This window comes from Monodon monoceros, unplaced genomic scaffold, assembly GCF_005190385.1.
Source record: "Monodon monoceros isolate NGI ecotype Baffin Bay Population unplaced genomic scaffold, NGI_Narwhal_1 Super_Scaffold_18, whole genome shotgun sequence".
Lineage (NCBI taxonomy): Eukaryota > Metazoa > Chordata > Mammalia > Artiodactyla > Monodontidae > Monodon > Monodon monoceros.
Window position 1 is genome coordinate 92450819 of NW_021703774.1, and position 16869 is coordinate 92467687.

The following is a 16869-nucleotide window of genomic DNA, read 5'->3' on the forward strand; positions in this document are numbered from 1 at the left end:
CTGCTAAATGATATGAACTGGAGATCTCTTGTAACAGGTGCAAAACTAAGAGTTTCATCTCAGTCAAATGTCCTATATATATATACTCTATTCCTTATCAAAGAAAAAAACCATACTCATGCACTTGTGTATTGAGAGCGTAGTTAAATAAAGTGATGCATATTTTGACAAGAAACTTCACTTGGAATGGAGGCCTCAGTGAAAGGCAGAATTGGATCTTCAATGTGCACTGTAAATTTTACAGGCCAGTGCAAAAATTATCTCTGTATGTGAAATATCAGTAAAATTTCACATAATTAGTTTTTAAAGGCACACATCTAAAATCCCCACCTTCCTCTAGATCTGTCATTTTACACAATATGCCAAAACCTATAGAATATCGCAGGCTTCTATCAGGCTCGGTAGTGGATGCAAACTTCCAAGTGACTACTTATAATGAAAAAGCAGTACCATTATCAGGACATTTCCTTTTATATTTCCATCCTGAAACATCTTAACAATTGTTTCAGTTAAATGCATTCTATTGCAGGAATTCTTAGCTTTAGAACTGCCTGGCAGTAGTAAGTAAAAATGTTTTGAAAATACTACTTAATCTGCAAAAAGGGGACTATCAACAGTTCATGGCAATCTGCAGCGGTTTAGAAAAGCATGAAGAAAGCAGTCTATAGTTTTCCTAACACAGTATATTTCATAAATTGTAGGTCAGAAATAGGGAAACAGATACCTTGAAACTTAGACAAAATCAACAGTGATTTCTGCCACATCAGTGAAAAAGTGCTTATTACTGATCTACATTCTAAACATTCATTTCCATCCTGCAGGGTTTTCCCCCCAGCAATTTAAATTTTTCCCTTTCAGTTAAAAGGGAATATACATTGTGATAAAATGAAGTACAATGGGAAAATGTCTATTCAGAACAATTTCTTCATAAAACACAGAGAATATTTAAGTAGAACATTCAAGCACTTATCTCAAATTGCAATTTTATTTTTCAAACACACAAGAGCCTAGAAATCAACTTATTTATTAACTTCCAAGATACCTGTGTTAGGAAGAGTTCTATGTTACCACATTTACTCAGTACCTTCAATACTTCAAAGTCAATAAAATGCTGCTTTAGGATTCCTGAAAGCAACTGTATTTGTGTAACATTTGCACAGGAAAACGTATGACTTGGCATTTGAAGAATGAAAAAGCAAAATAACATTGTCACAACCATTTCTGCCTTCACTCTACATGCCTTTTCCTTTCATTAATAGAATCTATAAAAACAGCAAGGAAAGATATACGAAAGTTTATCACAGACACAGTAGCTTTTATAGAAATTTGGAATTTAGCAGATGTTTTAAGTAAGTTAAAACACCCGTCTGTATAACAGAAGCATTTGCAAAGTTTTGAAAACACAGTACACAAAATAATTTAATGTAATAACTGAATTTGATTTAAAAAGCAAAATAACACCTTTTATTTTTTGATGGGATAAAGCAATAAAAGGGAGATTTTTATATATCTAAACCTATGCTGCAAGTACACAAAAAGACATCTGTATACATTACTAACAAGAGTCTTATTTTGTACAGAATACAGAATACCCATTACAAAAAAAAACATATACATGACCTTTGATGGTACATTTCTATGCTGGCAAATACATTTTCTGATACAAAGGCACTTTGAAAACCCAATATGGTTTGGTTCATAAGTTTGCAAGGTACAAACAATTTTACAAACATGGTTATATTGAAGAACGTCAACAACTGTGACATTACATATAAAGCAGATTTCCATTTTCCTTTTTCTTTTTTTTTTTTTTAAATAACACTGGTTTTCTGGGAATGAAAGCAGTGGTTTCCAGCAGCTTCAGTGAAGACATTCCAGATGATTAGAGGCCCACTGTCTGAATTTCTTACTGGCTAGGATGAGAGGTGGGAGTGAGGGCATTTGAAATGAAAAAAAAAAGGAAACAAACAAACAGAAAACAATACCCTGGAACAAAACTAGAAACCTCAGAAATCAAAATGGTTTGGAGGGAAGAAGCACAGAAGACCAAAAGTCCAGGAGAGATCCTCTTAATTCTGATCCCTTAGTTGTAAACTCCTGGCAGAGCACAATCGGCTGACTCTGCCTGGTCTACTTGGTGCTGGGGAGTTGTAGTGATGATTTCTCTTTTTAAAAAGCTAGGTACCATGATTAGGATTTTACAGTACCAGAAAAAATTAGGTCCCCCAAAAAGCATAATTTCTTTTCATTCATTTACATGGCCGCAAAGTCAATCTGTACATAAAGCTGTCTCACTCCGGCCTGAAAAGTTAAAAAAAAAAAAAAATTAGAAAATCAAACAAACCAATAATAGACTATAAATTTCAGAAAAGTAGTAAAAATTTCTTTTCTTTTCTTTTTTTTTGAAAAAGGGAAGAATTATTTTTCTTTTCTGTCTTTGGGAAAGAATTCTCCATTTTTCATCATAAAGTGCCAATAATTTTATTTTAGAAACAAGTATGTTAATAAGTTGCAAAAAAGATTCTCCATTTAGCCCTACAAAAGAAAGCTATGCCACTAATTACATGCCCTGCCCAAGTGAATTCTGGAAAAATGAGGTTACCCAGCTACCATTATTCTGCTAGAAAACACCACAGTGCTTGACTAGTTGGCTACTAAAATCATAAATCTATCCAGTCTAAATCTTCCTATGATAAATGATTTTAAACACTGAAATAAGCATAACCATCTACTGGTTATTTACTTTACACTCCAACTCCTCTTTTCAATTTTGGATATAAACTTGCTATTCAAGGACACTGATCTCAAAATTGCCCCCATCTCTCCTGTTTTATCAATTTTTCTATATTTGCTATCTATAATTCCTTTACTCTCTTCTCTCTTGAACTCATTTCAACCAAACTTTTGCTGCCAACCACTTCCCAAAACTGTCAAGGTCACCTCTAAATTGTTTAGCCCAGTGCTCAATTCTCAGTCCTCATCTTAGTAATTAATCTAGCAGCAAAAAGGACACGGACAATCACTTCCTCCTACTGAAACACTTTTCCTGCTCTTGGCTTCCAGAGAATACCCACTGGTTGCCCTTTTACCTCACTTATCAATCTTTCTCAGTCTCCTTTGTGGGTTTTTCCTCCTGTCTTTGAATACTAAACACTCAAATACCCAAAGGCTTAGTCCTCAGACCCCTTCTTTTTTGACACTTGTCCCCTAGATGGTCTCACCCAGTATCCAGACTTTCAGTACCGTCTACATGCTCACACCTTTTGTAGACTGGAACCTACCTACCATCTACCTGACAGTTCTACTTGGATGTCTGACAAGCATCGAAACACAGCCAAATTAATCCCTATTTCCTCCCCTCTAAACTGTTGATCCTATATCTTCTTGGGCTCAATTCCTTCCTCAATGCTGCAACTTAAAAACCTTTCTTTCTCTCATACCCAACCCATTAGCAAAACCTGTTTGCCTTACCTTCAAAATAATGCAAATACAGAATCTGATCAATTTACATCACCTCCATTGCTATCCCCTGGCCCAAGTCACTATCATCTCTTGCCTACATTTTGTAACGGCCTCTGATCTCGTTTTCACTCTTTTACCTTTGCCCTCCTTTGGTCTGTTTCCAGTAGAGCAACTATAGTGATGTCACTCCATCACTCAAACCCTACAACAGCTTACCTTCCTCAGTCCTTAGCCCAGAGTCCTACAATGGCCTTCAAAGCTTTCCCATGATCTGGCCCCTATTACCTCTCTGATCTCATCTCTTACTTCTCTCCCTTTGTTGACTCTGTTCCAGCCACACTGGGCCCTCTGCCTGGTACAATGTTCCTCGAGATTGCCACATGACATACTCCCTTTCCTGTCATATCTCTACTCAGATGTCAGTGAGGCTTATCCTGACCACCCTATTAAAAAATGCATTCAATTCATTCATCCAACAAATACATTTTGTGCATCTATTGGAATCCAGGCACTCTTCTGTCCCCCGGGAATATAACAGCCAACAAAATAGGTAAAAAATACCCTTGCCCTCATGGAATTTATAAGCTGTTGGGAACTAGGAAGGAGGGGAGATGATAAACAAGCAAGTAAATATAGTATGTCAGATGAGATGATGAGATAGATATTATCTATCTATCTATCTCTATCTATCTATCAAAAGAACAAAAAACAAAAACAAAGCTTGGTGCAAGAGATGGTAAATGCCTCAGCACCCCCAGTCTCCCTACCCTGCTCTCCCTATCTATAACACTTATCACTTTCTAATATATCATAAAACTTATTTGCTGTGATGCTGTTGATTGTTACTCTCCAATGATAATGTCCAAGATAAAAGGACTTTGTCCTGTCTTTTGCTGCTGACTCCCAGAACCTCAAGTAGTGCCCAGCACACAGTAAATGATCAATAAATACCTGTTGGATGAACTGAAATTCTATTAATTTCCTTCTTTCAAATAAAAAAATAATTTTTAAAGATTAAAGCATACAATCGGTTACAATTAAGCACTTTCTTGTCAGCAACATAGAATGAAGAGTAAAGTGGAACATCTAAGAGAAAGAAAAGCCGGAGCGGGGGATAAAATAATAACGCTACCTTCTCCCAGGAATTTCTGGGCTCCTGAAAGCATTACTTTCTACCATGGCTTTTCTTCTAGCATTCCAGTTGGAGGGCTCTGCCCAGCACTAATGAATGTCTAAGGAGTCAGGAGCTTCTCTAGTGGAATAAAAAGCTGGAAAAGACCCCAGTAGCTTTCCAGCACAGAAAACATGCTAGCGTTTTTGCCTCATTAAAAAAAAGAAAGAAAGAAAGAAAAGAAAAATCCTTGCTGTGGTAAAGTTAAAGTTCTCTGAAAATACATTGAATTGCACGCACTCAAAGAGTTCTGTGGCAGAAAAAAGAACTTAACATCTGTATGATTTTAAGCTAAAAACTGAAACAGAATCTCAGTTTTCCTAATTTTAAAAGTGTTGATAAATACCAATCCTACTTATCTCACAAAAAATGTTATATATTCATCCAGTATTTGACAAACATTTAATAAATCCTTGCTACATATCAGGCACTATTGCAAGGATCATATGTGAATATACAAGAAAGGATTCTTACATGCTATAAAAAACAAATTATTATGATTGATTATATTTGATTTACTCAACTCAGATGGGCCCCGTAATAACTGTACTTAGGAGCCCTTCTGAAAAATTCTTGTGTATCTAACCTTAGGAGAAAACAACTATTACCCAAATAAACTGGCTTAATTTCTTTTCTCTTTAACAAAATTGTTAATGAAAGAAAAATGGACAAGATAAGTTGGGCTCCCATTATTATCTGCCACTTTCCTAACATCCACCCTCCCCACCGCCCCCACCCCACCATATACAGTGAAGATAGTAATAAGAAATGAGGTAGCCCAAGGCAATAAAAAAGAAAGAGGAAAAACAAAGAGGCTAGGTAAATTGATCTTTGCATAATCACAAGTTAATTACTCAAGCTGATATCTTTCCCCAGAGGGCCTACGGCTTTACACAAAAGCCCAGTCTAACAGAAAAAGTCATTTTGTTTCATCCATCTGGCTGGATGGGAACACCTTTAAGTCTTCCAGCTTCCCATTTTCCTTTCTCAATTGCCTTCAATGTAGAGAGAAAAAGTGGAATTTCCAAAGACTCCTTTAGGAAGTCACCTACTTCCTGAATGCAAACTAGGTTTTCTTTACAGTTTATCCACACAACAAAGACATGACAAATACTCCAGCAGATCAAAACAGTGCCCAGTGCCATTAAATATTCTACCTGCCGCTGGGATGACACTAAAGCTGGCTGAGGGTTGTCCTCAAAAAAAGTGAAAACCATAGAATACTTGTTGTGTCTTATATCCTGAGAATCATGTATAAACCGTAATTCAGTTAACACTTTTTTAAGTTGGAAAGACAGCTAGTTATTTTTAACATCCATGCTTCTAAGAAAATAAGTGTTAACCTGAAATCATAGACTTAGAATACTCTCCATAAATACTCATTGTTGTGGAAAGGAAGACAAATGAGCAGTAAAAATTTAGAAAAATAAACAAGAATACGGCTAAAGAAAATTACTGGGTTGTTTGCATTTCTCTACCAATTCTCAAAAACTGCAGAAACTTTCTACTTTAATTTTTTTTTTTTTTGCTGTACACGGGCCTCTCACTGCTGTGGCCTCTCCCATTGCGGAGCACAGGCTCCGGACGCGCAGGCTCAGCAGCCATGGCTCACGGGCCCAGCCGCTCCGCGGCATGTGGGATCTTCCTGGACCGGGGCACGAACCTGCATCCCCTGCATCGGCAGGCGGACCCTCAACCACTGCGCCACCAGGGAAGCCCTCTACTTTAATTTTTGACTCAGTGTAGAATATTAGTCTTTATCCCTTAAAAATGAATTCTTGAAAAACTGCCTTACTCTTCCATGTGAAAACTGAATCATCTCAGAATTCGTGAAATAGTGACTTAATATGATGAAATTACAAGTCATGAACAATAACTTGGGTCTGGGTTCCTTTTTCTGTAAACTGGGGAGAATACCCCACCTGTGCTGCAGGTAGATTAATATGTTAGGTGTCTATCGCAGTGCCTGGCATGTGGTGGGCTCTCAATAAGGCTAGCTGCTGCTGCTGTTATTATTTCCACCGCCATCAACCAATGGACACTTAACCCCTGTGGATTAATTAAAACTAATCAATCATTATAAAAGATTAAAACTCCCTACAAACAGGAAGGGTGGAAAACTAGCTAGCCACCCGGAAAGGCACAGAGAGCTTCTCCTATTCCCTACTGTCAGAGACAGGAAGGGATCACACAGGCAGGACAGCAGTGCAGGTGGGAGGTCCTGAATCTCGGGGAACTCCCATCTGGGTTAGTGAGGAGGCTTTTTGGTTCCTTCCTGGCGATCAGTGTTAACTTCTATTTTGAGGCAAGAAAATAGAGCACAGAAAGCTGAAGCAGGAAGCCAGGGGTTCAGGACTTAATAGGTATAACAGAAACAGGCAGAAGAGAAGATGGAAGATATCAAGGTACAATTTCTATCAAGGAGCAAATAATATACATTAGCCTTGATTGTCTTTTCTGCTGTGTGGAACTGAGGAGGGTAATGAACCCAAGCATATTCTAGGTTTTTCTTCAAACTTTATTTCTAACCAAAGTGTATTAAAAAAATTAACAGATGATATCAGCCAGTTTAAAACAAGAAACATAAATGATAAATTGCCTTCCTCATCCAGTATCCCACATCCACTTCCTGTTCATATACTAAACATAAATAATAAGTTTTCTATTTCATCTGTTCCCAAATGATAAATCATTTTTAAAAAGTTAGTGCACGTGGTGGAAAGGAGAGGGACTTTTTCTATGTCAACAAAAAATCCTGTAGTTTAAAAACTGGATTATCACTTAACTAATAATCCCAAAGGAATCAAAGTATTGAAGAGACTTCTACCAATTCACTAGTATTGCTCTATATTCGTGATAGCAAGCCAACTGCCTTAGCCATTCATGATTAAGTGATAACTATGGAACATGAGAATAAAAAGACATGCTTAATGTACAGTTCCAAAACAGTCGCAAAGCTTATAGTTTTAAAAACAAAATGTTATAATTCTCAAACTTATGTTAACCTTTTCAAAGCTAACCCCATATAAATTTTAACAAGAACTTTTTAACCAAAAAAAAAAAAATTTAATTCCAATTTAAGATCAGCTATAAGAAAAATACATTATAATGTCATAGAACCACAAAGTATTGAGAAAATCCTTCTTTTGGTCTTTTGGAACTAAGGCCACCAGTATTTCAAGTCTTTCTACAAGAAATGTACTTAAAGGATTAGTCTAATTTTTTTCTTAAAAATGGAGCAATTTGATCTTTACTACTTTTGATAAGTAAAATCTATGATTAAGATATAATTTAAAATTTTTAAAAAACGTAAAAAAATTTAAATTTCATTTCATGAATTGCAAATGTTACTGCAAGGTATTGGATATACTCATAGCATAATGAATATGCATGACTAGGGCATAAGCAGTAAAGGAAAATAAATTAATAAAAAACTTCAGTTTTGCATACGTCAGAACCAAAACAACTATCACAAAACAACTTTACAATCATTAAATGTATGGAATGAAAATCATGAGAAGGATGACTTCTCTCTGCCTGCTGGGAAAAATGTGTTGAACCATTTTCACTGCAAGCCTAAGAGAGTCCCTAGTCTCTGCAAGGAATGAAATCAAGTGGGCTTGACCTTAGCTGATAAAAAGGCTTAAAATATGTTTTAGAGCTTAAAATTTTCAAAACCCAAATACAGTTTCCAAAACCAAAGAGGCAGCTGAGTAAACTTTCAACTTCAGCCATTTTAAAAGCCAAGATTTCTAAGGTTACCAGAAGAACCTCCCTCCACCTACTTCAATTACAACTTCAGCAGTTCTAAGCACAGACACAGCTGCTCACACATTTCTAAACCTATAAATTGCATTCCTTCTCAGAGGGAAAATTAAGTGACTTAAGTGCCAAAGTATTCGGACAGTATGAGGTATCCTAGAGGTGGACAGAAGCTCAGACTGTGAGGGTGGAAGGACATGGTATAACTAGGAGAAAATCGAGACTGAAGGAGAGAATAATGACCTAGAAATGGCAGTGAAAAGCAAGGTTGTTGCTAGTCATGTTCTCCTTTTTGCCTCTGAAAAAGGGAGGAGGTGTGAGAAGGATTCAGACATGTTGTGAAGGTTTTGCATGCTGCATTATGAAACTCATGGTGGTACAGACTTCTTATAATGTCTGTTAAGAAAAGACAGTTCTTAAATGTCTAGAGTAAATAAGTGGTACCAGCATATTGTTTTGTAGTAGAGGACGTCTGGCTGTTGCCTACATTATAAGATTATTTCATTAATTATTCCAAAGGAACATAACCATATACCTCTATTAGAGAAGAGAGATCGTTTAATTTATGCTAAGGTCCTGAATTTAAACTGTCAGTCTGTCCCTCTCTCTTTCTCTATCTATATGATGCTTAGAAGGGTCTTTAAGGCTTCAGAGAGAAAGTAACAATTGAATTGGACCTTTACATTAGAGTAGGATTTTTGTCTCACACAGGTAAGTAAATAGTCTGGTGGGGCTGGCGTATGAAGTACATGGCAATGAATAATAGTAGGAGAGAGGCTTGAAAAGTTAATTGTGTCACGCTAGAAAGTTTGGGCTTTATCCTGGTGGCAATGAGGAGCCACCAAACTTTTATTTTTTAACTTTTTATTTTGAAAAGGCTTAAAGTCAAAAGAATAGCACAATAAATGCATATCTACCCATCACCTGTATAAACCAATCGCAAACATTTTGCCACATTTGCCTTATTTCTCTATATATGTATTTATTTATAATCCTTTTTACTTTTGCTGAAACATTTGAAAATTAGTTAGACATCCTGATACTTTGCCACTAAAGCCTTCAGCATGTATCTCCTAAGAATACGAGCATTCTTCTATAACCACAATACCATTATCGTACCCAAGAAGTTTAACACCTACACAATTATATGAGCTATTGTGTGGTCCATATTCTAATTACCCAATAGTTTCCTCTGTGGCTGTTTCTCCCCAGTCCAAGATCCAATCAAGGGCCACACATTGCATTTAATTGTGAAGTCTCCTCTAATCTAGAAGAATCCCCCACTGTTCCTTTTTTTCCTTTCATGACACTGACACTTCTTAAGAATCCAGGGTAACAGTCCACAAGGTGACGGGATTCACATTAACCATTTCTGGCAAGAGTGCCACACAGGTCATGCTGTGTGCTTCCCACTGCATCACATCAGGAGGGCTGGGTCAGTTTTTAAGCACAGATTTTTTTTTTTTAACATCTTTATTGGAGTATAATTGCTTTACAATGTTGTGTTAGTTTCTGCTGTATAACAAAGTGAATCAGCTATACGTATACATATATCCCCAAATCCCCTCCCTCTTGCGTCTCCCTCCCACCCTCCCTATCCAACCCCTCTAGGTGGTTACAAAGCACTGAGCTGATCTCCCTGTGCAATGCGGCTGCTTCCCACTAGCTATCTGTTTTACATTTGGTAGTGTATATATGTCAATGCTACTCTCTCACTTCGTCCCAGCTTACCCTTCCCCCTCCCCGTGTCCTCAAGTCCATTCTCTATGTCTGCGTCTTTATTCCTGTCCTGCCCCTAGGTTCTTCAGAACCATTTTTTTTTTAGATTCCATAAATATGCATACAGTATTAGCATACAGTATTTGTGTTAGCATACAGTATTTGTTTTTCTCTTTCTGACTTGCTTCACTCTGTATGACAGATTCTAGGTCCACCCACCTCACTACAAATAACTCAATTTCGTTTCTTTTTATGGCTGAGGAATATTCCATTGTATATATGTGCCACATCTTCTTTACCCATTCATCTGTCGATGGGCACTTAGGTTGCTTGCATGTCCTGGCTATTGGAAATAGTGCTTCAATGAACACTGAAGCACAGATTTTTAAGGCATGGAATCAGTTTCCTCATTAGATTTATGTGTTAGATAATTTTGGAAGCAGTGTCAACATCTAGATTTTTTGCCAAATATTTCCAGCAAGTTAGACCAAAAAAAAAAAAAAAAAAATCTGTGGTCTCTCTCTTCAGATATTCTTGACATGATGTTCTTATTCTCCCAGTATATACAGAATAACCTAGTAATCACTTTTACTTTATCAGTCACTGACTATGTCAACTCATGATGGCATAAACATTACCTGATATAATTTGGTTGCAGTCATGCACTGACTAATTCATGATTCCATATACAGAATTAAGAAAAACTCAACAGCATATTAAGCCATTAAATGACACAGAAGTAGAGATGGCTTTGCTATCAACAAAAATGTTAACATAGTTTGCTTTTAGCCAACGCCACTGACCAGACATTATTCTTATTCCAAATGCTACCTTAGAATTCCTAGCTTCAAATATCATATAACATGTCTTATAAGGAGAGTACAGTAAGGGAGAATCTACTTTTTCTTAAAGGAGCTCAAATCAGTACAACAATGAGTAAACAGGACTATCTTCATTAACAGTATTCACTAAAGTAAGGATCTCCCAAATTTGACTCTGTGGTTGATAAAAAACTTTCACACTTACCTCACAGTGTAGTATATATATATTCAATATGTTAAATAGTAAATCTTTTTAAGACTAGTAGATACAATAAATTCCTAGACCCTTAAAAGAAGTTAGTAAAAAAATCATACCTGAGTAAAAATATTATGTGTTTGGCTTAAAATCCACCTGGCATCAGCATCAGGTGCTACTACTAATTTCAAGGTCCCAACATAAACATCAGAACACAAGGTCCAGAAATGCTGTTCCTGTAAACTGTAAACTCCTTGCAACTGCTGCACCTAAAATATAAAGAGCACATATTAACATGAACTCAAGTATAAGTACACCCAACTTAAATCATGCAACACGTCAGTAAACATGGATTCTACTCTCTAATGAAAAAAGTGGCCTGGTGGGGGGGGTGGCTTGCATTGATTAACAAATACCTACTGGGTACTTACTATGTGCTGGTACCATGACAGGTGTTTGGGAAATATAAATGAGCACATATCAAAATTTGTGGGGCACAGCTGAGAGAGCGCCTAAGTGAAATTTACATTTCCAAATACAGTTGACCCGAGAACAGCACAGGGGTTAGGGACGCCAGCCCTCTTCTCAGTCAAAAATCTGAGGATGCAACCAACCATGGATCATGCAGTACTGTGGTTATTTACTACTGAAAAATATCCATGTATAAGTAGAACGTGCAGTTCAAACCTGTGTTGTTCAAGGGTCAACTGTACATCGATCAGAAGACAAATACAAATACAAATGAGCTAAGAAATTAGCAAAAAAACAACAAAGTCAACTTAAGAAATAAAAAGGAAGGAAATAAAGGATGGAAATCAATGATCCACAAATTTAGAAATGACAGAGTTCACAATATCAAAAAACTAGTTCTATGAAAAGATTAACGAGCTAGAGAGTCAGTGTTTCGTACGTAATGGGGGCATGTTTTAGACAGGATGATTCTTCATCGTGTACAAGTGTCAGGAACTACAGGATCTTTGCATCCCCAGGACCCAGGGAACTACATGCCAACATATACCCTTCCCCAACTCATGTGACAACCAGAAAAGGGAGGGATGTCTCAAAGTTTTTCCAGTGGCTCCTTAAGTGTTCCACACCCTTAGGTTGACAACCACTGGCAAGACAAACTCTGATGGTGGTAAAAAAATAAAATAAATGAACATGCAATTAAACAAAGTACAAAATGAAAAAGGAAAAGAACTACAAACAACAGATTTTAAAAACCATAAAACAGAATACTATATGAATGTATCAATATGTGAGTGTACAAAATACTACAGCTGAGTAGAATCCAAACACTTCTCACCACCTCTACTGCTGTCAGGTTAGTTGAAGCCACTTTAGTTTGGATTATTATAATACCTTATTAACTGGTCTCTCTATTTCTAGCCTTGTACCTCTTCATCTATTCTCAAAACAGTAGCCCAAGTAAGAATCTGTTACTTTAGATCAGATGCTTTCACTCTGTTCAGAATCCTCCAATAGATTCCCATCTTACTCTGAACAAAAACCAGTGCTTTCACAATAACTTACATGGACCCACATCATGTGGCCCCTTGTTATTTACCTTATTTACCTCATCTCCTACTACTCCTCCCCTTGCTCCCTCTTCCTCAGCTACAGAAGCCTCCTCACCACTCTGAAAAGTCAGGCACACTCCTGCCCCAGGGCATTTGCTATTCCCTCTGCCTGGAGTGTCTTTCCTTCCAGATTTCTGCCTCGCCTACTTTGTTTGGGTCTTGACTCAAATGCCATCTTCTCAGGAGGCCATTCTACTGTTATTCTATGTAAAACTACAATGCTTTTATTTTTACATTTCTCTGGTTTGTTTTACTTTTCGGCATATAATGTCGCACACTACATTACTATGTTATTTATATTGTTTCTTGCCTGTCTCCTCTGGCAGAACTCAAGCTCAATAAAGGCAGGGATTTATTTTCGATTTTTATGTTTTGTATCCTCAGCACCTAAAACTGTAAGGACCTAAGCCTGGCCCAAGTAATTGCTCAGTAAGTAGTACACGTATGTATATAAAATGAATATAAATTCAATTTTGGTGTTTGCTTTGGTAACACATATACTAAAATGAGAACGATCAGAGAAGATTAACATGGCCCTTGTGCAAGAATGACATGCAAATTCATGAAGGGTTCCATGGTCATTTCACAATGTACATGTATATCAAAACAACATATTGCACACTTTAAATATACATAATTTTCATTTATCAATTTTACCTCACTGAAGCTGGAAAAAATAATAAAATCAGAAAAGCAACAACAAAAAACACAATTTCAAAAATCTAGACAAAAATGAATAAATTTCTGGAAATACAGAAAATGCTGTAATATAAGAAAAAAACAGAAGATATAAAAGGGCCATTAAAAACTGAAAAGGTAATAAAAGTTCTCTTTCATAAAGCCCCCCCAACCCCCAGTCCCAGAGGGCAGACTTTCAAGAAACTTAAATAACCTCTTAGTTTTGCCAGAAAATAAAAAAGAGGTGCTATCTCATATAAGAAATAATCTTGATCCCCAACCAGATAAAGACAATAAATCATAAGCTAATTTCTCTTATGAATTAAATAAGCTAACTCCAACAGTATATTAAAAAATAACATATCATGACTACGTTAGGTTTATCCCAAGAGGGAAAGATTAAACATCAGAAACTCTATTACTGTTATTCTTCAATTAGTGAAGCAAAGGAGAAAAATCACATAATCATTTCAATAAAAGCATTACAATTATTTAATAAAATTCAACCCCTATTTATGATTGGAAGGACACTTCCTTAACTTAATAAAAGCTATCTACCCAAAACGTACAGAAAACGCTTAAGGAAAAAACGTTAGATGTATTCCCTTGAAGATGAGGAAAATCTTTACAAAGATGTCCAAATCACCGCTATTGTTCAATATCTCTGTATAGATCTAGAGGAGATGAACTAAGATCAGAACCCAGAAGTTAAAAAGATCTTTATAACAATTACACCAATTTAAAAGAGAAAGAGGTTACTCAGTGAAGGGGCTAACTACCGATTCCTGGAAATAGTCAAGAAGCCGAATGACCAACTGAATGTCGCGAAGGAGATTCTTCCAACAGATAGAAGTCTGGGCCAAATGAATAATAAGATCTTTTTGAATTCTGAGATTCCCTGATTCTTAAGTAATCTATTTGGGCTGTCAATTAAGAAAAAGTTGAACTTATATTTATCAAAAATATTTATTTTTATCAGAATTTGTTGTAGGATCACTTTCTATAAGCTCCAAGACACTTGGTGGGAAATGTGAGACAATAACCATTGTGCCCTTTAAAAAAACTGCTTTTACTAGGGAAAGAAGTCAAGGTGCACTTCCTCTTCCTCTTTCAGGACTCTGATGACACAGTGGTTTGAACCTGATATCCCTCCACACTTTTCTAAATGGAAATGGTATACTGCTAGGGAAACAGCACCCTGACTGAACAGATTTCTTCTACCTCCACAGATATAGCAGTACAAGCACATTCCTGTAGTTATCCTAAAGCATAAGTTAAGGAATGAGTCTTATAGAAACTGGCATTAACTTTACTCGAATTAAAAAAAGTGGGGAAAGTGTAGCTACAGATGAAAATCTGTGTTGCTCTTCCTGCTCGGACAGTGTGGTTTAACAGAAAGAGCATGAGCTTTTAAAGGCAGAATGATATGGATTCGAATCCAGATTCAGCCACTACCATCTGTGACTTTAGATGAGTTACTTAAATCCTCAAACATCAATTTTACTCAATTTTCCTAGGGAAAGGAAGATGAAACTTACCCTGTATGGTTAATGTGAAGAAAAGAAACAATATATGTAAATCACTTAATATAGGGACCAGCTTAGAGTAGGCGTTCAATAAATTGCCCCTTTCTCTTCCACAACTATGCTGACTGGTCCTACCTTAAAATCATAAAACCACAAATGTCAAATGGGCAGCACTTCACTTTCCCTGTCTCAAAAAGGACTATTCTATACCTTCTCTTTTCTCCTCTGGTCTTCTAATTTCTCTGCATGATTACTCTGCCCTGTAAATCAAAGAGAAAATAGAAGCACACAGAAAATCCCTTATCCTGCACCACCAAATCCACCAGTCAGCCCTCATCTCTTTCAGCACTTTCTGTCTTCCCTTGGGGGATACAGTACCCCTGGCTCCTATCTACAATTAATTCCTCCATAGTGCTTTGGGTTCTCTCCTTTTTCACCTTCTCAAGACCTTCATTCCTTCAGCAGGTAGTGAAGTAACCTGCTTCACTACCATACCATCAATTTCTTCCTGTAACACACAGGCTCCAGAACTGCACTGTGCAATACAGAAGTCACTAAACACATGTGACTAAATATATGAAAATGAAATGAAGTTTAAAAATTAGTTGCGCGGGGCTTCCCTGGTGGCGCAGTGGTTGAGAGTCCGCCTGCCGATGCAGGGGACACGGGTTCGTGCCCCGGTCTGGGAGGATCCCACGTGCCGCGGAGCAGCTGGGCCCGTGAGCCATGGCCGCTGAGCCTGCGCGTCCGGAGCCTGTGCTCCACAATGGGAGAGGCCACGACAGTGAGGGGCCCGCGTACAGCCAAGGAAAAAAAAAAAAAAAAAAAAAAAAAAAAAATTAGTTGCGCTATAGCTCAAATTATTAAGCTTCAAGTGCTCAATAGCCACATGTTCCTTGTGACTTCCATACTGGGAAATGTAGATTATTGAACATCTCCATTACTGGGGAAAGTTCTATGGGATGCTGTTTTAAAACATCTTATTTTAAAAACAAATTCCCTCACCACTGTTACTATATCTACAGCCAAGCTATCAGCTCATTTCTTTGTTCCCTTTAACAACACTTCTTAAAAAAAGTTGACTGTAACCACTATCTCTACCTCCCCAATTCATTTTCTCCTTAATCTACTATTATCATGCTTTCTCCAAACTCTACTGAAAATGCTTTTATCAAGGCCATTAATGCTGTTCATGATCCCAATCAATGGTCACTTCTCTGTTCCTACTGTAATTGCCTCACAGAAATATTTGGCACCGTTGATTACTTCCTCCTTCAACTTCTTCTGGGTTTTCCAGCTCCCATTCCTGGCTTTCCTGCCTGTGCTCTAAATCTGGAGTGGAAGCTTGACCTAAAGATTAGAGCTTAATCCTCCCAAGGTAACCTTACATAATCCTAATGTTTTAAATGCTAGTCATATACTGATGACTCAAACTCCCCCTAGTTCTCATCAGTCCCTAAAACTCCAGATTTGCATATCCAACCACTTGAGTGACATTTCCCCTAGATGTACAGTAGGCATTTCATTTTTAACAGATCCAGAATAGAACTCTTGATTTGGGAGGATTTTCCACCCTCACACCTGCATCAACCTCAACAAATGGTATTAGCATCTACCTAGCTGCGATTCAACACTTTTTCTCCCCTCTGCTAATATAATCCATCTCCAAAAACTTATCCAAAATATCTACTTAGCTCCATTTTCACTTCTACCACTGTAGTCCAGGCCATGATTTTTCAGATTAGAACAGCCTCTTAACTGGTTTTCTTTGCTTTCATTCTCCCTAGAGTTTATTCTCTAATAGCAAGCAGAATAAGCTTTTAAAAACTTACATTTTGTGACACTCTATCTGCCTAAAAGCTTACTAATGCTTCCCAGTGAACAGAATTAAATCTAAACCTCTTAGTAAGACCAAAACCTCTATATGATCTGTCCTCTGCCATTCTCCCCAGCC

The 16869-nt window shown here is 37.1% G+C and overlaps 1 protein-coding gene and 1 non-coding gene across 4 annotated transcripts in view; one reads left to right on the forward strand and one right to left on the reverse strand.

Annotated features, from left to right (window-relative positions):
• Positions 1-971: 971 nt before the first annotated feature.
• The window catches only part of SLC30A7 (solute carrier family 30 member 7), a 77071-nt gene continuing 61173 nt past the window's right edge, over positions 972-16869 (reverse strand). For all 3 annotated transcript variants that reach the window (XR_003794641.1, XM_029230739.1, XM_029230740.1), the window contains 2 exons: positions 11251-11400; positions 972-2301 (listed from right to left, as the gene is read on the reverse strand). Coding sequence is in view for 2 of the 3 variants with exons in the window: in XM_029230739.1 (XP_029086572.1) it covers positions 2254-2301; positions 11251-11400 (198 nt within the window). In the remaining variant the exon portion in view is untranslated. The remainder of the gene's footprint in view (positions 2302-11250; positions 11401-16869) is intronic.
• LOC114900088 lies at positions 13188-13293 on the forward strand. Its single transcript, XR_003794714.1, has one exon. It is a non-coding gene; the product is annotated as a U6 spliceosomal RNA (small nuclear RNA).